Source organism: Chionomys nivalis, chromosome 16 (genome assembly GCF_950005125.1).
Source record: "Chionomys nivalis chromosome 16, mChiNiv1.1, whole genome shotgun sequence".
Lineage (NCBI taxonomy): Eukaryota > Metazoa > Chordata > Mammalia > Rodentia > Cricetidae > Chionomys > Chionomys nivalis.
The window spans coordinates 10797123-10818696 of NC_080101.1; the positions used below are offsets into that span (position 1 = coordinate 10797123).

The window sequence follows — 21574 nt, forward strand, 5'->3', positions numbered from 1 at the left end:
TACATAAAGCATTGAGGTCTAAACAATTAAATATTATGCCCAAGGTGACAGACTAAACCATATTGTTACCATCAAGTAGAGACTTGGAGTTGTATGAATTCTGAGTTGTTTATAGGAATGTCTTTTTTTTTTTTAATTTATTTATTTATTATATTTACAATATTCTGTCTGTGTGTATGCCTGCAGGCCAGAAGAGGACACCAGACCCCATTACAGATGGTTGTGAGCCACCATGTGGTTGCTGGGAATTGAACTCAGGACCTTTGGAAGAGCAGGCAATGCTCTTAACCTCTGAGCCATCTCTCCAGCCCCTAGGAATGTCTTTTTTCTACTAACTTGCCTCCTCAAAACCTGTAGGTCTAAAATCAGAAGCACATAGTTGTCACATAAAAAGTGGTCACTTATCACCTGTAAGCAAAAAAAGAAAAGCTTTACCAAGCAGCTGAAAATGTAGCTCTTTTAGGGACTGTTTTTGAATGACAGGGTAACAGGAAGGAAGGAAGGAAGGAAGGAAGGAAGGAAGGAAGGAAGGAAGGAAGGAAGGAAGGAAGGAAGGAAGGAAGGAAGGAAGGAAGGAAGGAAGGAAGGAAGGAGAGTGCTTTATTGTAAAAATCAGAAAAGATGGGTCTGTGGTTTGGTGTCCAGTACCTGCTTTTCTGTAGTGTAGGTGACTCTGTGCCGGGTCTGTTTCTCCTGCTTTTCCTATGCTTGCTGTTATTTACAGCTATGGCCATCAGAATCGTGTTCCTTTTCCCTTCCTCCAACGCTGCATTCATTAAATTCCAAGTAGCCCCTGGACTGTGGAATCTGTCTTGAAAGTAAGTGAGCTGTGGGTGACCTGACTTGCCTTGGAAGGGAAAGACTGGTAGGAAGTCAGGGTGTTGCTAAGAAGTCTTATTATCTTGCTGTAGAAGTTGAATACAGCATCAGAATTGTCCTTTCAGATGAACTTAGAAGGTGTGTGTGTGTGTGTGTGTGTGTGTGTGTGTTGACTATTTGGATCAATGACACTAAGTTACAATTGTTAATTCTTATGAAGGTTGTGGTTCCACAAATGTCTGCTGTTTGTATTGCAACTCTTGCAGCCAGTAGCTGCTGACAGTGATTTAATGCAGGTGAAGACTAGCACCGACAATCATTATAGCCTGGAAAGTGTACCAAAGTTCACTGTTTTTTCTGTTTTTCCTCTTCAGTCTAAGGCAGGTGTATCAGATGATACTTGAACATCGCTTTCATCGTATTATAATTAAAGAAACAGTTTAAAGGAGAGGTGAGCCCTGAGGCAGGCCGGTGCTCTTTAACCTGTGAGAGGTCGTTTTTTTTGCTAAGGATTTACTTTAGCTGTGAGACAGCAATGGTTTCATCTGAAAGAGACTGCCCTGCTTCACATGCGCCCCACCCCCACCCCATCTTGCCAAGTGATAGCGCAGATGTGGCTCGTTTTAAGAATACAAGGAAGGAGTAAAAGGGGCGAGGGCGAAGGCAGGAACACTCAACCACGCTTCCAACGCCTCCCGGTTGTTCCTAGTCATTTCTCCCTAGTGACTCCGTGCCTCTCCTATCTGAAGGTGTGATGCCATCGCCTCTAGCCCTGTATCGCTACACCCATGGCAAGCTGTCACCCTCGGTGGACTCGCGGCCCTGCAGCAGCCCCTTGGTGCTTCCCAGGAAGGCAAGGAAGCTGTTACTGGGGGCCACTTCTCCTCGGGCCCCGCGGCTGCCACGCCGGCAGGCCTGGTGCTCCATCGACTGGGAACAGGTATGCCTGCTGTACAAGCTGGGCTCCGGAGGGTTTGGGTCGGTGTACAAAGCCACCTACCATGGTGTTCCCGTGGCCATAAAGCAAGTGAACAAGTACACCAAGAACCTACGTGCATCCCAGCAGAGTTTCTGGGCTGAACTCAACATTGCAAGGCTGCGCCACGACAACATAGTCGGGGTTGTGGCTGCCAGCACGCGCACGCCCAAAGGCTCCAACAGCCTGGGTACCATAATCATGGAGTTTGGGGGCAATGTCACTCTACACCAAGTCATCTACGGTGCCACCAGCTCTCCAGGAACTCTAAGCTGCAGCAGAGAGCCACTGAGTTTGGGAAAGTGCCTTCAGTATTCCCTAGATATTGTTCGCGGCCTGCTTTTTCTCCACTCACAAAGCATTTTGCACTTGGACCTGAAACCAGCGAACATTTTGATCAGTGAGCAGGACATCTGTAAGATTGGCGACTTTGGCTGCTCCCAGAAGCTGCAAGATCTGTGGTGCAGTCAGGCGCGCCCTCACCACATAGGAGGCACCTACACTCACCAAGCTCCCGAGCTCCTGACAGGAGAGAGCGCCACGCCCAAAGCCGACATCTACTCTTTCGGTATCACCCTCTGGCAGATGGCCACCAGGGAAGTGCCTTACTCAGGCGAGCCTCTGCAGGTGCTGTACGCCGTGGTGGCCTACAAGCTGCGCCCCTCGCTGGCGGGGGCGGTGTTCACTGCCTCCCCGACGGGGCAGACGCTGCAGAGCATCCTCTGTAGCTGCTGGGAGGCCCGCGCCCTGCAGAGGCCCGGTGCAGAACTGCTCCTGAGGGACCTGAACGCCTTCCGAGCGGCACTGGGCTGACTCCAGCCTGGGCTGAGAGAAGCTTTTTATTTCTGCTTATTTTTTAAAGAAGTAGGGATGGTGTGGTAGAAAACATACCCCTGGGGCATATTTTTGGAAAATAAAGTTACTGAAATGCTTTTCCTGAGATTAACGAGGCTACGGGTCTCATGGACATCACTGCTGGTAACCAGCCTGACCTCCTTTATGGTTCTGTGTCCTGGCCTACTGTATCCCTTCTGTAATATTACTGTCAGTACGAGTTGTTGCTGAATGAAAGAGGGAGGGAGGGAGGGAGAGAGAGAGAGAGAGAGAGAGAGAGAGAGAGAGAGAGAGAGAGAGAGAGAGAACACAACTGCAGCTAGGTATGCTGAAGGAGAAAGTTTATTGTAGATAAAAGGAGACAGAAATGCAGGCACATCCGGAAGACACAAGAGTGAACTTGGCCCTGAGCCATGTGAGAAGGGAAACGATGGGAGAGGGGAACTGGGTGCATTAACCAGGAGACCCCAAAAAGGAAGGAGTAACCAAAATGGCTGGATTATATAGGGAGGGACAGCTGGAGGAAGGACAGCCCAGCCTCTGGTGGGAGGGAGAACTAAGGGTAGAGGGTGGAGTGTGCCAACCAGGAGGGCCCTGTAATAGGCTGGGAGGAACTGAGGGATGCAGGGGAAACCTGGCCTCCAGGTCCACTTGGATATGCTAAATGGGCACCTCAACCTTTTGTCCTGGATTTGAAACCTAGCAGTTACTGATAAAGAACAATTTTCTGAAACAGAGTGCCACTCTAGACATGCCTCATTGTTCCTGTAAATTCTCTTGTGTCACATCTCCCCCACCTAAATCTGAGCTTCAGTTCATCTGCAACCAAACAGCAAAACCAACACTTTTTTTAAAAGAATGGGTAGTTCTCTCTTCTGGTCCATAAGAAAATGTGTTTTGCAATTCCTTTCGCATAAGTTTTGCAAATTGAAGTAAATTATTTTTTCAAGTAATAATATTCTAAATGGCTTGTAATTGCTCACATTTGAACATGGCCATGAGCAGAAAAGTTGTAAAAATACTTCTCCACTGGGTGTATTTTGCCTCAGATTTGAATTCCAAAGAAGATGGCAAAAAAAAAAGTTGCATTGTGGTTACAGACAGAAGTCCGGTGAAGAGTGAGGGTTTAGTGATGGGAATAAAAGACCAGTGAGAGTGGGATTGTATTGTTTTCTAGAAGTTGAAATACTGGGTGTCGTGACTTGATGGGGTTTCTAGAGAAGGAAATGCTTGGGACGGGGTTGGCTTTCTCTTAGTGACAATGGTGTCCATGTGTGGAGGAGGGCAGACAAATAGAATGGCTAGGAGGGTTGGGGGCCCATGTGGGGAAAAGGCTGTGTGTGCTGCAGAGAAAGAAGAGCAGAACGCTGGACGAATCAAGAGAAGGGATGTGTGTGGTGGTTTGGGATGAAGAGGTAAAAATTTATTTGTAAATGAAAGCTGAGGAGACAAAGATAACTGGTGAAATTCTAAAAGTCAAAGAGCAGAAAGATAGGAGCTACAAGAAGATTGCAGTCTTGGAGAGAAGGGACATCTCTGGGCTTCTGCTTCCTCTGTCTAGAGTGGTGGGTAGGGGATCTGCAGAATGAAATTCTGGTACAGAAGTGCTCTTGGGGGAAGCCAAAGGGCGCTGTCTGGGGCCAGGTAGTGTGATAGAATGTTGCTAACTCTGTCCAGGTCGCTACAGACTATGGTTTGTCATTTGCTCTGGGCTGCTGCAACACTGTGACAGAGTCATTCAGCAGAAACTACCGTTCAAGTCTTTCCTAAGTGTCAGTAGGCAGACTGAACCCACAGACCTCCCCCCACCCCAGGCCCATTGCTAGGCAGCAAGAGCTTGGCTCAGCTTCCAGTCACTGCCATGGCCCACTGTTGCAGTCCTGGTTAAAAGAGCGGAAGGCTGGCTGCACTTTGGGAGTTCTAGGCTGAGAACCAAGCACAGATCTGAAAATATTCAGGGGAAAAAGAATTGTAATAACTTGTACAAACTTTCCCCCTTGTTATTCTCACAACATACTGTAACTGATATTTACGATCCATTTTATTAGGCATTGCAATCAATTGGCAGATAATTAAGGAAAATAGGGTGTGTAGGTTTATGTGCAAATACAGTAGCGTTTTATCTAAGGGACTTGTAAGAGTCCTAGATCTAGGTCCCTCCCCCCCCCAAGAACACCAAGAAATGCTGTATTCAACAAATGGGAAAGATTGTCACTACTTTATTATTAGGGAGGTTTTGTTAGGTTAGATGATTTTACCCAACTGTAGTCGGGGTTAAGTACGCTGAACCTGTGCATGGTAGGCTATGTGAAGCTGTGATGTTCAGTAGATCAGGTAAATTTTGAGAGTGATGCTTTCAATTCATGATGCCTTATTGGATCTAACACCCGTGTAAGTTGTAGGACACCTGTACTTCCCTCCTCAGGGATGCAGCTCAGGTAGAGTGTTCTAGAATGTGCACGACCCCAGCCTCAACTTCCAGAAATATAAAACTAATTCATTTAAGATATATTTTTTCTGTTTATTTTAGCAAAAAAAAACTATCATTGGAAGCCTTTTTAATACAAGACATTAAAAAGGCTACAATGAGTCTGTTCTACTGTGTTCAAGTATGATTCTAACCGTACGGAATGCCTCATCCTCAGGCTGCCATCTAGCTACACAGGTATACGTTAAAGGCATGAAAACCTTCTAAAAGGAGCCTGGCCACAGCCAAGGTCCAAACGTCTTCCTTTCTGAAAACTACCAGGTAACAAGTGAGCACAGAAGAACCAACTCTATACATTCCATAATTGGTGGTCTTATGAGACACAGAGAAGCTCCAGAATGTAGTGAGACTGGACCATTTGCACAGGAGAGTGTAGGGATGAGAAGGAAAGGGACCCACCAGTGATAAGTCCTAGAGATACCTGGAAAACTAGATATCCACAGAACAAGAGCCCCTTGGGAAGTGTAAAAGTGTGTGTGTGAGTCTGAATGTAATTGGCCCCCATAATCCCATAGGGAGTAGCACTATTAGGAGGTATGGATAGGGATTAACTCTGAGAACTGCACTGAGAGCAGAACCGAGCTCCTGTAAGTTGGAAGAGGAAGAAGAGGTGTTACCATGTCCCATCATTACAGAGCTCAGGCGATGGCAGTGAAAGGGCCCCTGAACACGAGAGGGTCACCTTGGGGGCAGGGCAGAGCATTAGAGAGGCTCAGAGGCCTCCTGAGCTCACTTTGTTTGGAGAGCAAAAGCTATGGCTTCAAAGAGAGACCGTGTAGAAGAAATGCTGTGTTTGCAGGAAGCAGGCAGATGACGTCTTTGAGCTTTGGAAGACGTGCTGACTGAGCTTGAGCCTGTGTCTAGGCTGCTCTGCATCCAATAGTCAGGTCAGATGGTGGCAGTGTGTCTGAAAAATCAGCTCAGAATATTTACACAAAGGTCAAGACAGAAAATGAAGACTGAGGGCTGGAGAGATGGCTCGGAAGTTAAGAGCACTGTGACTGCTCTTCCAGAGGTCCTGAGTTCAATTCCCAGCAACCACATGGTGGCTCACAACCATCTATAATGAGATCTGGTGCCCTCTTCTGGCGTGTAAGCATACATGGAAGGAATGTTGTATACAATAAACAAATAAATCTTTAAAAAAAAAGAAAATGAAGACTGAGTCAGGCTGTGGTAGGAAGAGACACAACCTACCAGTGATAACCCTTGCTCACAGAAATAGCAAGTAGATATCATCCAGCAGTAAGGATATTATACACAAGCAAATGATGTAACCAAATACAATCAATGTCCTAAATCTAAAGAGAAATAGATAAAGGTAAAAATGTTAGCAAAATCAGAGCTTTTAAAAAACATATTTGGCCGGGCGGTGGTGGCGCACACCTTTAATCCCAGCACTCGGGAGGCAGAGGCAGGCGGATCTCTGGGAGTTCGAGGTCAGCCTGGTCTACAAGAGCTAGTTCTGGGACAGGCACCAAAGCTACAGAGAAACCCTGTCTCGAAAAACCAAAAAAAAAAAAAAAAACATTTGGAAGGGTGTTGAACAAGTATCGGGTAGAGGTCAGAGGGCAACATGTGGAAGTTGGTTCTCTCCTTCCACACGCTGGTTTCAGGGCCTGGACCCAAGTCATCGGTGTTGGCTATAGGTGCCATTATGCACTAAGCTATCTCACCAACCCAAAACCTGTCCTTCCTTTTTTATAGTTATTTATTTAGTGTGTCTTGTGCATGCACGTGTGTAGTGATCGGAGGGCAAGTTTTAGGAGCTAGTTCTATCCTTTTACCTTTATACAGGTTCCCAGAATAGAAACTCGGGGCACGAGGCCCTTGGTGGCAAGTGAGCCATCTCATTGTCACGGCTACTATGCAACTGTACTGAAAAACAAAACAAAACAACAACAACAACAAAAAACTAATGAAAACTGTAGGAGCCGGGCGATGGTGGCGCACGCCTTTAATCCCAGCACTCGGGAGGCAGAGGCACGCGGATCTCTGTGAGTTCGAGCTAGTTCCAGGACAGGCTCCAAAACCACAGAGAAACCCTGTCTCGAAAAACAAAACAAAACAAAACAAAAAAAAGCCGGGCGATGGTGGCGCACGCCTTTAATCCCAGCACTCGGGAGGCAGAGGCAGGCGGATCTCTGTGAGTTTGAGACCAGCCTGGTCTACAGAGCTAGTTCCAGGACAGGCTCCAAAGCCACAGAGAAACCCTGTCTCGAAAAACTAAAAAAAAAAAAAAAAACTGTAGGAATATTGAGAACAATAATGCAAACAGGTTACTACTAGTGGATAAGCATGGAGGAGTTAGAACTTATCTCAAATAGTAACATGAAAAAATAAAAACAAACACGCGTCAACACTTAGAGAAAACAGAAAACTGAGAAAATTAAAAAAAAAATCACAGGAATAAAGTGAAAAAAGTTAAAAAGCTGTAAAACAAATAAGTTTGTTGAGTAAAAGCCAACATAAATACCGCTATGAGAAAAAAAGTCTCCAAAGTGGAGAATACAGATCAAAACAAGATTATTTTTTAAGTTAAGAAAAATGCTGTTTGCTAAATTTTGGAAATAAAACTGAATACCTAGAAGAATGTATGGTTTTTCTAGGCAACTTCCCCAAACTAGCCCCCAACAAACACAAACTCAAAGAAACATAGTTATTCAACTTCTGACCAACTTACCCCATAAGACACTCTTGAAAGAGCAGCCTTTATACAGAAACCTGATTAACATTACTTTAAAATAGAAAGAAGAAAGAAAGACAGAGCACAGGGCTGGAGAGACGGCTCACTTAAGACACAAGGCCACAAAACATCTAGTAAAGTTGTCCTTGCATATGACAGATCAGCGAAGAATGCCAGAGTATAACTATCAGATGGTCTATGAACCAAAAATCAATAGAATTTAGAAAGTGTGTTTAAATCTCACATAAACAGACAAACAGTTTGCACAGAATTGAAGCAGGATTGGAATCCTATCTCTTTCCTCAAACAGCTTCCCTTCCCAGCTCTGTGAAGTTTGTCCCAAACTTCGCTTGTTTCTGAGAAGGCGGCGCCATTGAATTTTCTCAGTGATTCGTGATATCGGAGCACCCATTCGAAAATTTCACAGCGAGCCGGGCGGTGGTGGCGCGCGCCTTTAATCCCAGCACTTGGGAGGCAGAGGCAGGCGGATCTCTGTGAGTTCGAGACCAGCCTGGTCTACAAGAGCTAGTTCCAGGACAGGCTCCAAAGCCACAGAGAAACCCTGTCTCGAAAAACCAAAAAAAAAAAGAAAGAAAAAAGAAAATTTCACAGCGAACTCAGCTGCATTTCTAGGTCGGTGCGTCCTACAGCATAATCCTGCATTTTCTCTCTCTTAAGAGAGCCAGTGTAGGAGTGACTGATCCAAAGTCTGCCACAAAGTAATGGCGCCCTTTCCACATTCAGCTTTGAAAATTTGGTTTCAAGATGTTTTTCAGCCAGTATTGCTAAATATCTGTCTAGTATTTGACACGTGAGTGTGAAGTCTCTGTAGACAGGGAAAGCCACTTTTCCGGGCTCCTCCTTGGACGGAGTCTCTCTCACTGGGGTTTTCTCTGTACTCCCCACGTTTTTCAGAAAGCCTTTCTTTTTGCTTCTCTGTGTTCTTCGAGGAGTCTCAGTTCACTTCCTCCAATGTGATTCTATTTCTGAATCCAAGTGATTCCCCACTAGTTCAACAGCATGGTTCTCTAGGGCTTTGAGAACATGTCGATCAATCATCCATTACCTTCCGTTTTCCTCAGTGGTCTTGGCACTGGATTATTAGAAATGCCTAGGAAGTGAGGGAACTTCAAATCGAGAAAACCTCTGGGAGTGTGCACACACACACCCACACACACCCCTACCCCACATTCCCTCCCTAGGGTTTCAGGCTTGCAGCAGTTGTGAGGGTCACAGACCAGTCATCACTTCGATACCCTCACTGGCTGCAGCCCTCTCAAGACAGAGTGCAATTTTTACAAAAGAGACTCAGAAAGAAGAATAAATGAATTCCCCCTTTAACCTGATTCAGCACACACATGTAACCAATGTTCATTTCTTGGTTTTGATAATTATTTCATGATGAGATAGGATGCTAGCATTCACAGACTAAATAGAAGACATACGTTAGTCACCTGTGTTATCTTTGCAACACTAAATATTTGTCTGTGCATCTTTTGGGTTTCTAAATGTTTAAATTTCACACACTTAGGGACTAGAGAGATGGTTCAGCAGTTAAGGTCACTGGCTGCTCTTCCAGAGGTCCTGATTCAAGTCCCAGCATCATATGCAGCACAGCTACCTTTAACTCCAGTCCCAAAGAATCTGACCTACTCTTCCAGATTCTCTGGGCACCAGACACATACACTGTGCATAGACATAGGTAAAACACTCATACACATAAAAAAAATCACACATGAATATCAGCACAATAGCAATTATCTCACCAGCAATCCTGGGAGTCATTCTCCCCAAATTTAGGAGCAATAGAATGCTCACTATGCTGTGGATGTTTGGTATCTTTATTGATCAATGGTACTCAAAAGGAAGAATATGGGAGTTCTGTAACTATAGCAAGGAAAAGCAAATTCTGTTTGCAGATTCTTTTTTCCAGATACAAACCTAGTAGGAGGAAAAAAAACAGAAAAATTCAGAAACAATCAGGCACTGCTTCTATCTATCAGATTCAACACGGTCTGTAAAATCTGAACTACGATAACACCAGAGCGTTGATGGGGAACATCCTTCAGCCAATGGCTTTGATAGGCTGGATCAGGTTGGGTGTGGCCTTGGGTACCAAAAAAACGGTGTATGCTCTCTCTCACTCTCCCTCCCCCTCCCTCCTCCCTCCCCCTCCTTCCTCCCTTCCCCTCCCTCCTTCTCTCTCTCTCTCTCTCTCTCTCTCTCTCTCTCTCTCTCTCTCTCTCAGTCTCTCTCTCTCTCCTCTCCTCTCCTCTCCTGGATATTGGATTCAGTTGCTTTTCCCAGTTGGTACAGAGGACTGTGATCTGTGAGTTCCCCCTAATTAAAGAACTCCTTCATTATATATAACCCTGAGCTAGCATAGGATTGATTTATTCATGTTTGCCTTCAGAGTGTGAAAGTACAGGGCCACTGAGACAAAAAACACATATTAAAAATAAAGACAGACAAACACATGAAAACACACAGGGGAGTTCTGGATATATAATATGATGGTGTTTGAAGACAGGAGAAATACCGGATTTTTAATGCGATCATCTATAGACATCTATGTAGCCAACTGGAAACACAGGATGCATCCAGACTTCATACCACAAAGGATACATTCCCAATGGGTCAGACTCAAAAATTAAAACATGAAGTGATGAGAAGCCCCAGAAGGCAGGTGTGAATTCCTTTAAAATATCAGAGTGGGGATGCCTTCCTAAAGCCATAAAAGAAAACGCGTATTCCCATCTGTGAGAAGGAACGAGGCTGCGTGGGAAAGCGTCAGCAGTGCTTCCAAAGCCAAGAAGGGAATCACAAGCTAGGCTCTGCGGGACAGTGCTTGTAAAATCCAAGATTAGTAGAAATCCCTGGAAAAAATAACCTGCAAACCATCTATTTACAACCACAAGATCCTTACTTGGTGGCCCAATAATTCTACTTCTGGAAGTTTAAGCTGTTATACCCAGAGACCCAAGAACAAGCTCATTCATAGCCGCACTCAGCAGCAGCAGAAGGTAAGTGTCTCTCAATAGGAATTGGCCTTTATTTATCCCATCATAAAGCCCTATGCACTGACCACAATAAATGAGCCTCCACTTTGCTGGAAAGCCTTCAGATTTTCAATTAGAAGCCAGGGACAGGACTAATGAATGCAGCTAACAGCTTTCCTCTGTGAAGGGAAGAGGGAAAGAAGCAACAGTTCCTATTTGAATTTGCGTACAAACTCCAGAGGAACACTAAATGCCAGGACAAAATGAGGCTGTGCAGTGTGTGTCTCTTATAGTAATCTGAGAACTGAACCACTTTTCCTGTTGAAAAATAATAATAAAATCTAACAGTAGAAAGCAGTTACACATTGTCAAAGACCTCTTCGCTAAAGCTTGCCTTCAAACAGTTTCAATGTACCTTTCCCGTTGCCATTCCCTTCATCCTCCTTCAGCCAACTGAATCTCAGTAAACATGCTTTGAAACATGCCAGGAGCATCATTTCTCCCTAGTTAGTTCCTCAGGTTCAAAGCAGCTGTGGTCCTTAGCAACCAACATGGCCATGGCCTTTGGAGGAGAAAGAGACAGATGTCCGGTTTCTGTCCCATCCTTCAGATAAGCGTTGCTGTTGTATTGTCCTCTGCTGCCTTTGCTGGTCTGCAATCACCCTCTTTTCTCTTGATGCAAATCCTCCTCTTTCCCCACTATCGCATCTGAAACATACTATTATATGCCAAGAACTGTGTTTACAGAGATAACTATTCACAATCAACCTGTTTACTATTATTGTGATTTTGTTTTTAAATATCAGACTACTGAGACCCAGTGAGGACAACCTGTCACACAGACAAAGGATGAGAACATTAACCCATGCCCTTAACTATCATATTCTTCTACCTGGGATGGTGGTAGTGGCAGAAAAAGCAAACGATTTTTAGCTTCGTTATTTCAAGTGTTTAAAGAATTTATCTGCATCATAAGAAAATAAGGCATTCCTTCGTACAAATGTTAGGGTACTTACTATAAATGAAACAGAAAAGACACGTGAAAAATCTGAGCCCAAGTGTACACCTAATCCTTTTGTTTGTGTTCTCCCGATCATAAGATCATTTTCCATGTGTTCTTATATTCAGGTATGTATTAGCACGTATGTACCCTCACACCGTCATGTGTTAAAGTGCTTACAGCATCAAATAGGAATTAGATAGAGGCTGCTGTTTATGTGTAACTGATGAAAATTTAAATTTTAAAAAAGAAAAGGGAAAATGGAAGCCTAGGTACATATTGGGGACGTATTTCAGCAATGTTACTCTAATTCCGAACCATGAAATAGTGTTCTGTTTGTTTTTGAGACAGGGTCTCACTGCGTAGCCCAGGCTGCCTTCTTTTTCTAAAAATTATTTTATATCTATTGTTCTAGTGTGTGTGTGTGTGTGTTTACACGGTCATACCATGTATGGTATGTGTGGAAGACATCGAGAGCTTACAGGAGTCTGTCTTGTCTACTGTGTAGGTTCTGGGGTGAGAACTCAGGTCTTGAGTGTTGGCAAAAAACACTGAGCCACTGAGCCACCTTGATGGTCCCGAGCTGGCTTTTAGTTCTCAATTCTCCTGTCTCAGCCTCCCTGGTGCTGAGATTATAGGTGCTGAACATGCTGGGCTGAAATAAACCCAGCACGAGTTTTAAGAAACACACACAGAGACAAACAAAGCATCCTTCTCAATTGCCTTGGTATATGTGAGTCTTTCTACGCCCACACTATTAACACTGAGCATGCTCCCTCTGAAGGGGAAAAACCTGAAAGATGAAAAAGTCCACGTGGTCAACTAAGGAAAGGCAGCTGGGGAAAAAGAAACCAAAGAGAGCGCACTGCTGAGTAGGGAGTCAGATTACAAAGAGAGAAACCGGAAGGTCTACAGAACAAAGACGGCACCCAGAAGACCTTTAAAGAAAGGCAGGAGGTTGGTCAGGGCCAGAGGCTTGTGCCCTTCCAAAAGAGGTCAAGGTGCGGAACTTCCCTGATTTAGAAGCGGAAGCAGATTTTCCCCGCTTTCAGGTGCAGTGAAGCATAGAACATACAGTTCGTCAGTCTAAGCAAACGTTTGTGAAAAGCTGAAGAAGGTTTGGGTTCCATACAGAAGGGAGTTCTGCCACAGTACCCTCCCAGAATAAATCATATATGTTTTCTCCCAAGTTTTTTAAATGCGGTGGCAAGGGGTGCCTTAGTAGTCCCTGTAACCACCCTTAATGATCCACTCCAGTGTATCTCTCCGTATTTATTCACGACTTGTGGCTACTGTGATTTTAGCCACAATGATTCCTCGCCAGGGCTATTCTGTACATACTGTCAGTTGAGTTCAGTCTCGGGTATGCAGGCAGAGCGTTGTACCAGGGCTTTGTTTAGTATTCATGTTTTGGCTTGCTAGCATCTATTGTCAACTACATATTTTGTACAGCAATACTATCTTGTATTCCCTTTAATTTGGGTTGAGCACGTACTACTAGATTTTTTAAACTCTCTGCTCTCTGGAAATTTCAAGGATTCTTCCTTTTCTAATAAAATTCAATTTTAGCACATTTTATGGACCTTGTTTTAAATCCCCAGTCAGAGCAGCGATTGGAACTCTCAGCTCCAGACACTGGTGTGGGAAGACCATAGTTGTTGGTTACTAAGGAGCCAAGTTAACAGCTCCACCCCCAATAGTTCCTCTAATCCATATTAAATTATTATTCTTTTTTTAAAAATATTTATTTATTTATTTATTATGTATATAATATTCTGTCTGTGTGTATGCCTGAAGGCCAGAAGAGGGCGCCAGACCTCTTTACAGATGGTTGTGAGCCACCATGTGGTTGCTGGGAATTGAACTCAGGACCTTTGGAAGAGCAGGCAATGCTCTTAACCACTGAGCCATCTCTCCAGCCCCATATTAAATTATTATTATTGTCGTCGTCGTCGTCACCATTATTATTAGGAGGTAACCAGGAAATGGTTGCCTCTTAATAATGGGTAGGCGTTATTCAAGTGGAAAGCAATTTGCCCACAAGGCATGTCAGTGCAGGCAACTGCAAGGTGACACCAGGGGGCGCTGTTGGCCAGAGGCGGGGCAATCGCCAGGGCTATAGGAACTTTTTCCTGAGTCTGTGGAGACCTAGGGTGGAAGATGTCTCAGGCCAAGTGGGAGATGTCTTGACACCAGTAGAGTGTCATGAATACTGTCACCTGCATAGTGTCTATTGTGAGAAGCCATCGATTCTAAATTTACTCCGGCTTTTAGAGCCCCAAGGACAGAGGGTGAGTGTATCATGCTTCTGCTTGGGAAAGGCCAGGATCCCCAAGAGTGAATCAAAACATGCTTCCTGTTCTCAAAGAGTCTGGCCTACCGCATCAGTTTTACTAAAACTATTTTTTTCAATAAATACTTTACATACCACATACCAAAATCGTTTCCAGATGGATTAGAGGCCATATGTAAAACTGGAAGAAAACAGAGTTGAAAGGTTATTATAAGTTTGAAGAGAGAAAAGATTTCAAAAGCCATGGAAAAACTATAGAAGAGATTGCCAGGATTAATAACACAGTCGAGATGGCTTCCCCCTACTGAAAGTGTCTGTTTCAGTGGCCTTTGGTGCATCTAGAGTTGTGCAATCAGAAAAGGACTCAGCACTAGACTATTTTATTGTTTTTATTGAGCTATACATTTTTCTCCACTCCCCTTCCTTTTCTCCCTCTCCCCTTCTTCCCTCTCCTATGACCCCCACACTCCCAATTTACTCATCAGAAGATTTTGTCTTTTTTACCTTCCTGTGCAGATCCATGTATGTCTCTCTTAGGGTTCTTTTGTTGTCTAGTTTCTCTGGAATTGTCAACTGTAGGCTGGTTTTTCTTTGCTTAATGTCTAAAAGCCACTTATGAGTGAGTACATATGATATTTGTCTTTCTGGGTCTGGGTTATCTCACTCAATATGATGTTTTCTAGAACCATCCATTTGCCTGCAAATTTCAAGATGTCATTGTTTTTTACCACTGTGTAGTACTCCAATGTGTAAATGTACCACATTTTCTTTATCCATTCTTCGGTTGAGTGGCATCTAGATTATTTCCAGGTTCTTTTTTTTTTTTTAAGTTTTTCGAGACAGGGTTTCTCTGTGGTTTTGGAGCCTGTCCTGGAACTAGCTCTTGTAGACCAGGCTGGTCTCGAACTCACAGAGATCCACCTGTCTCTGCCTCCCAAGTGCTGGGATTAAAGGCGTGCGCCACCACCGCCCGGCTTATTTCCAGGTTCTTGCTATTACGAATAATGCTGCTATGAACATAGTTGAGCACATGTCCTTGTGGTATGATCAAGCATCTTTTGGGTATACACCTAACAGCGGTATTGCTGGATCTTGAGGTAGATTGTTTCCTAATTTTCTGAGAAATTGCCATACTTATTCCAAAGCAACTGTAGCAGTTTGCATTGTCACCAGCAATGCAGGAGTGTTCCCTTTACCCCACAACCTCTCCAGCATAAGTTGTCACCAGTGTTTTTGATCTTGGCTATTCTTACCGGTGTAAGATAGAATCTCAGAATTGTTTTGATTTGCATTTCTCTGATGGCTAAGGATGTTGAGCATTTCCTTAAGTGACTTTCAACCATTTGAGATTCGTCTATTGAGAGTTCTCTGTTAAGGTCTGTACCCTATTTTTTTTTTTTTATTGAATTATTTGTTCTTTTGATGTCAAGTTTCTTGAGTTCTTTGTATATTTCAGAGATCAGTCCTCTGTCTGACATGGAGTTGGTGAAGATCTTTTCCCATTCTGTAGGCTGCCATTTTGTCTTGTTGACAATGTCCTTTGCTTTACAGAGCTTTTCAGTTTCAGGAGGTCCCACTTATTAATTGTTGCTCTCGGTGCCTGCGCTAGCGAGGTTATATTTAGGAAGTGGTCTTCTGTGCCAAGCATTAGAACATTTTTACCACGCTTCCCCCACCACACTGCACCAGCCACTCCACCTTTCTCCCCCAGCCAGCCTTACACAACCACCATCCCACTGTCTCTACAGAGGTCCTTAGTTTTGACACTGCCTAGAATCTGATCACATAACACATGGCCGCCTGAGACTGGCTTGTCTGACACAGGCCACCATCTTCAAGTTCACTCCTTGAACAGCATACCCGGAATTCTGCCCCATGAACACAGCACATTTTATCTGTTCGGTGGCTGATGGGCATCTGAACTGTTCCTACTCTGGGAGATGTTATGAATCATTCTGATACAATCACCCAGACAAATGTTTGGATAGAGAAATATTTTCAGACATATACCTAGGGCCTGAGTGATAACAGTTTTTAAAATGTATTAAAATTTTTTAAGAAACCAATTGTTTCTAAAAGCATCTAAATTGTCTTACATTCCAAGGTACATATGCCACTCTGAAAATGTCAAATTTATAGATAATAGGCATAGAAGAAAAAAATATTTTTCAGTTTATTTCTTTTGAGAAAAAGAAACAGACAGAGAGCCACCCAAAATGAGCCCATGGTGGTCAGAGAACAGCATTTGGGAGGCAGAGGCAGGCAGATCATAGAGTTCAAGGTCAGCCTGGTCTACAGTGAGTTCCAGGACAGCCAGGAATATACAGACAAACCCTATCTCAACAGACAACCAAACAAAACCAACCAACCTAACAGAGCTTGTTCATGAGTTCAGTCTGTCTTGGTTAAATAGGAAGAATGGTGACCCTAGAAGGAAAGCCATAAAATGCACGGTGACTGCCACCCCAAGACTCCGTGTATGTCAACTGTGGGTTCCTTTGCTGCTGGGAAGCCAGGAGGGACAGGGAAGGCAGGCGCCACCTGTGATGGACAGCTGTAGTTGGTGGGAGAGACATCCTTGGGTCTATGGGTTCATGCAGAGGTGCGAAGCTTACCCAACTGTGCATTTTCTTTCCCAGAAGATGGCTCTTGGGAGGCAGCAGATGTGGGGAATGACAGAGCCTGAACCACTGCAGACTCAGTCCCCACCCAGAGTCCCCTCTGCTACCTTACAGCTGTCTCTCCCCTGTGTGTCATCAGAACTAGGGACATGCCAGGCTTGGGAGCTACTCACCTTGGGTACAGCGTTGAAAGGTGTGCCGAAAACGCAGCTACCAAATAACAGGATGGAAATGTAGTGCTTCTCAGCTTGTCCCAAAAGACAGAAAAGAAAGGAACACCCATGAAATGGGTTCTATGAAGTCAATGTCACCTTGTTACAGCAGGTAAAAATAAAACGAAAAACAAAGCTACAAACCAGTCTCTTGAACGCAGATGCAAAATTCTTAACAAAATACATACAAACCAAATTCAGGAACACATTAAGAAAATTATCCATTACAATCAAGGGAGCTTCATCCCACAAAGGAAAGGCCGGTTCAACATCTGTAAATCAATAAGTGCCATGTATCATATAAGCACACTCAAGAACAGAAACTACATAACTATTTCAAGTGATACTGAAAGGCATTTGACAAAGTTTGGTTTTTCCTAATTCTGAGGACGGTGAGTTAACTCTGCTGGTTGTTTCCTTTGCTGTACAGAAGTTTTACTGTTATGCAGCCCCATCTGCTGCTGCTTGGGGTGACTCCCATGCTGTTGGTGTTCTATTACAAAAGCTCTTCCTGACCCCAATACCAGGAAGGGTGTCCCCTGGGTTTCCTTCTGAAAAACACATGGTGTCTCTCCATGAAGAATCTAGCCAATGATATATGTATATCTGTAAACAAATGTGGGTGTGGGGTGCCTTTGAGGAAAGACAAGAGGGCTAACTATACGGAAGGACTCGATGGGGGGGGGGTAATAAGCATGAGCTACAAAAAAGAAAGAATGCAAAGGTACTTGTTCTTCTAGTTCTAACTCTGACATCTATTTTTTCATTTGGGTGGTGACTAAGAACATAAAATATGTGATATCGAAAGCTCTGCTTCCGTATTCAAATGCCTATTCTAACTGGATAGAAGTTCATGGAGTTATACAGGCGTTGGGTCTGATTAATTTTGCTGTATGATGTTTTAGGGGGTTTTCATAAGTTATTTTTTAATAATAGAGCTTATAAAAATTTAAAAATAAAGAAAGGGGGTATTTTAAAAATGAAAAGCAGAGCAAAATAACCCGTGACAAATGCAGGTGGCAGCAGAGTCACCATGTTCTCCCTCTGCCATGGCCCCAGAAGTCCCAGTGCACACAGCACAGATGAAATTCCTCAGACTAAAACATGTTTACCACAGAATCTTGGGCTCTACCTAAATCTCTCCTTCTTCCCATGTTTCTGTCTCAGGAAATGTCCAGACTCATGGAGGCTCAGAAACTGGATTCCTCCTGATGTCCTCCCGTCCCACATTCTCTCTATGCAACCAACCAGGAAGTCACCAAAGCTCCTTCCAAACCATTCCCTGTCTCTCCGAGGCTACGTCTTTGTACTTCCGCAAAGATCGCAGTTTGTCTTAACCCTCTTCCAGCCTCCTGCTTGTCTCTGTCACCTTCCTAGATCCAGCTTTTCAAACCACATGCGTATCATACCACCACACCACCCTCTTGCATCAAAATTCCTTCAGAGTATCTCTGAAATGAAGCGTGCAAGCCCTGACACCAGAGCCTGTGAATAACTGGAGTGGCGTCTCTGAAGATGTGACTAAATCGCGGACCTAAAGGCGAAGATTCTCCTCGTATCCTTAAAACTAATGGGGAGACTTGACGCAGCAATACAAGGGTAGGCTATATGGAGATGGAAGCAGAGGCGAGTGCCGGGCTCCTGGGCAAGGGCAGACGGGATTGGTAAAGTCAGCAGAGGCTGGGTAAAGTGTGGAACAGATCCTTCTTTCAAAGCATCTACAAGTATCCTATCCTGCCAACACCGCAATCTGGTAAGTCTGGCTTCTAGAACTAGCGGGGAGGGGGGCTTACTTTGTTTCAGCCAACCAAGTTTGTGATATGTTTTTATAGTAGCCCCCAAGTGTTGGGAGCGGTGAGACCCTAGATCCTGAATTTCTTGTAATCCCCTGATCTGAGTGCCTACAGCTGCTCTGAGCACGAGACCTTCGGGAGTTCCTGATGGCAGGAGAGTGGTTTCTGGTGGGTTTGGCTGGGGCGTGGCTATCTCTATATAATCTTCATCTGAACACAATAAAGGGGGCATTCTTGGGGAATTCAAGGATGACCTGTGTCGCTGTCTCTCTCTCTCTCTCTGTGTCTGTGTATTTTAACCTCCAGCCCCTTGCCCGAAGCTCGGTAACTGGGTAATAGCGCACAGAGCGCAGACACGGGGGCACGGTGCAGGCACCCAAGGAAAGGAATACAAACAACTTCCCATTGTGCTTACACTAAAAGCCATGATACTTTACAAGGTGCAACCTTGCCCAGTTCCTGCCTTTTCTTGGACCCCATCTCCTCCACCGTCCACCCTCACGCTTAAGGCTTCATTGGGCTTCCTGTCTAACACAGCAAGTTTTCCTCTTCCACAGAAACACATGTTTGGGTTGAGAAATTTTCTCTAGATGACAACTACACGCTACATGACTGGTCCTTTCTTCCTTCCTTCTTTCCTTCCTTCCTTCCTTTTTCCTTTCTTTGCCTGTTTTCTGGATAGACATTTGCTATTCTCTTGGTGATGCGATTAAAATGGCCAGGTAATCACCTACCCAGCCTCCTTTGCAGCTTGACATTGACTTCTTGAGCAAGGTGTTTCCTGCAATAATTATTATTATTAATGGAAAATTATGTTTGCATAATGAAACAGCCAACATGATGAATCCTTCCAATCCTTCTGGAAATGGCTGTAGCCACAGCAGCAAACAGGTCTAGTTTCCAGGGACAGCCGAGGGAGGACAGTTAGCATAGTGCCTGGTGGCTACTGCTCAGCATGACTGGGGTCAGTAGAGTCTGAAACACCATCCACCGGGCCTCCATTCCTATCCCCAGGAAAATCTGTGACCTTTCTGAGAAAACTACAGAAAGCCCAGTTACTGAACACTAGGGTTTTCTGTCTCAGACTTGCTGATGACAGTGACCCCTGCCTTGTCCTGACTCTGCAGCCCGCCGGCTAAGCATGCGCATTTGCTTCTCCCTGGCCCTGAGCCATCGTCTAACTTTAGCTTCTTCCTAAGCAGAACATCCATCCCCTGATACCGGCATAAACATCAAATGGCCGGACACCAACACAGACAGATTACTTCCGAGAGTGACGCTGCGGGACCTGCTAGGGTCATCCTGCATTTTCACCTACAATGCTAGATACCCATGAGGACCTGTCTCTCTGGTCCACTCCCTGACCAATACAACCTGGGCAGTCAGGGGTTTTAAACGCTCTCTAGGTTTTTTTTTTTTTTTTAAATATTTATTTATTATGTGTACAACATTCCTTCCATGTATGCTTGCAGGCCGGAAGAGGGCACCAGATCTCATTACAGATGGCTGTGAGCCACCATGTGGTTGCTGGGAATTGAACTCAGGACCTCAGGAAGAGCAGTCAGTGTTCTTAACCTCTGAGCCATCTCTCCAGCCCTGCTCTCTAGGTTTTACCTTTATTTTTCAGACTGATGAAGCTTAAAATTAAAATGTCTGTCTAAACCCCAAATTACAGAAAGAAGACACCATTTTCACAGACTCTCCAATGCTAATTTTGCCATATAGCTTCATTATTTTATTCACAAATATACACATGTTCCATGAATTAAGTCACTTTCAACTGCCACAATTTTCCTTTTGGAAGGAACAGGATAATGTCATTATGGCAAAAGGCCAGTAGGTGGCGGTTCACAGACTCAAGAGAATACAGAGTGCAACGCAAGTCTTCATAAGCTTTTTCAAAGAAAAATACTGTTTAAAAGGGCTAAGGGGAGATACTGAAAACATTTTCTAATTGTCTCAAGACTATTTTATAAGTTAAAATAAAATGGATATTTAATTCAGCTTTTACACACTTAGAATTGTTACTGTTGAAGGAAATATGTATTTAGGTAGGTACAGCTTTCTCGGAAAGCAAGAATAATGAAAAATTGACCCACAGTGCTAAAGATGAGACAGTGACTTATCTGTCATTGTCTGTCATTGCTGTCAATGGTGGTGGGGGAGGGTCCCAACTGTGCCCCAGAGAAAACATTGGGCAGTGTCTGGACCAGTGTTTGATGTCACAGCAGGAGGGGATGGATGACTGCCTGGGGGGGGGGGGGGTAAATGCCAAAGGTATGATGTCTAAATGCCCTGCATCACACAGGGAGCCCCCACCCAGCCCCACACAGCACCACTAACATTAAGAGGCCTGACAGCCATGCACCCACCAGGACCTTTTATCAGAGAAGAAAAAAAAAAGGAAAACAAACCCACATCTAAAAGCTATGGAAGAATCCTCCACACAATTCATAATAAAAGTCCAAAAGAATCTTCCATACGATTCCTGATACACGGTGTTCATGCAAACACAGGTCTTGTTCCAGAGGGAACAGGAGAGCATTTCTCCCAAGCCAAACATCAGTGTTCATAGCTCAGGACCACAGCCTCGGAGCACTTGAAAATATACACCTCACTTCAGAGAGATTCCGCAAAGTTTTAGGATCACAGAACAAAGAAAAAAGCCCAAATCAACACATCAACAAGACGTGTCAATGAGGACAGGAAGCGGCCAGGTACAGCAGAAGCCGTGCGGGGTGAAGCCCGTTCTGGAGGTTTCTGAGGCTAACTTATAATGTTTAGATTTAGAGGTGGTAGAAGTCCATAATCAGATAATAACACATTTCAAAAGTTTTAACTAATAGTCACAAA

At 44.3% G+C, this 21574-nt stretch overlaps 1 protein-coding gene across 1 annotated transcript; it reads left to right on the forward strand.

Moving 5' to 3' along the window:
• Positions 1–1486: 1486 nt before the first annotated feature.
• Positions 1487–2608, forward strand: Mos (MOS proto-oncogene, serine/threonine kinase). The gene has a single exon (XM_057791140.1). The coding sequence runs from the start codon at positions 1574–1576 to the stop codon at positions 2606–2608; it is 1035 nt and encodes a 344-aa protein (XP_057647123.1). The 5' UTR covers positions 1487–1573.
• The last annotated feature ends 18966 nt before the right edge of the window (positions 2609–21574 follow it).

Bases quoted from the DNA above. Each gene is read 5' to 3' on its own strand.
- Mos (XM_057791140.1), top strand. From the start codon at position 1,574: ATGCCATCGCCTCTAGCCCTGTATCGCTACACCCATGGCAAGCTGTCA.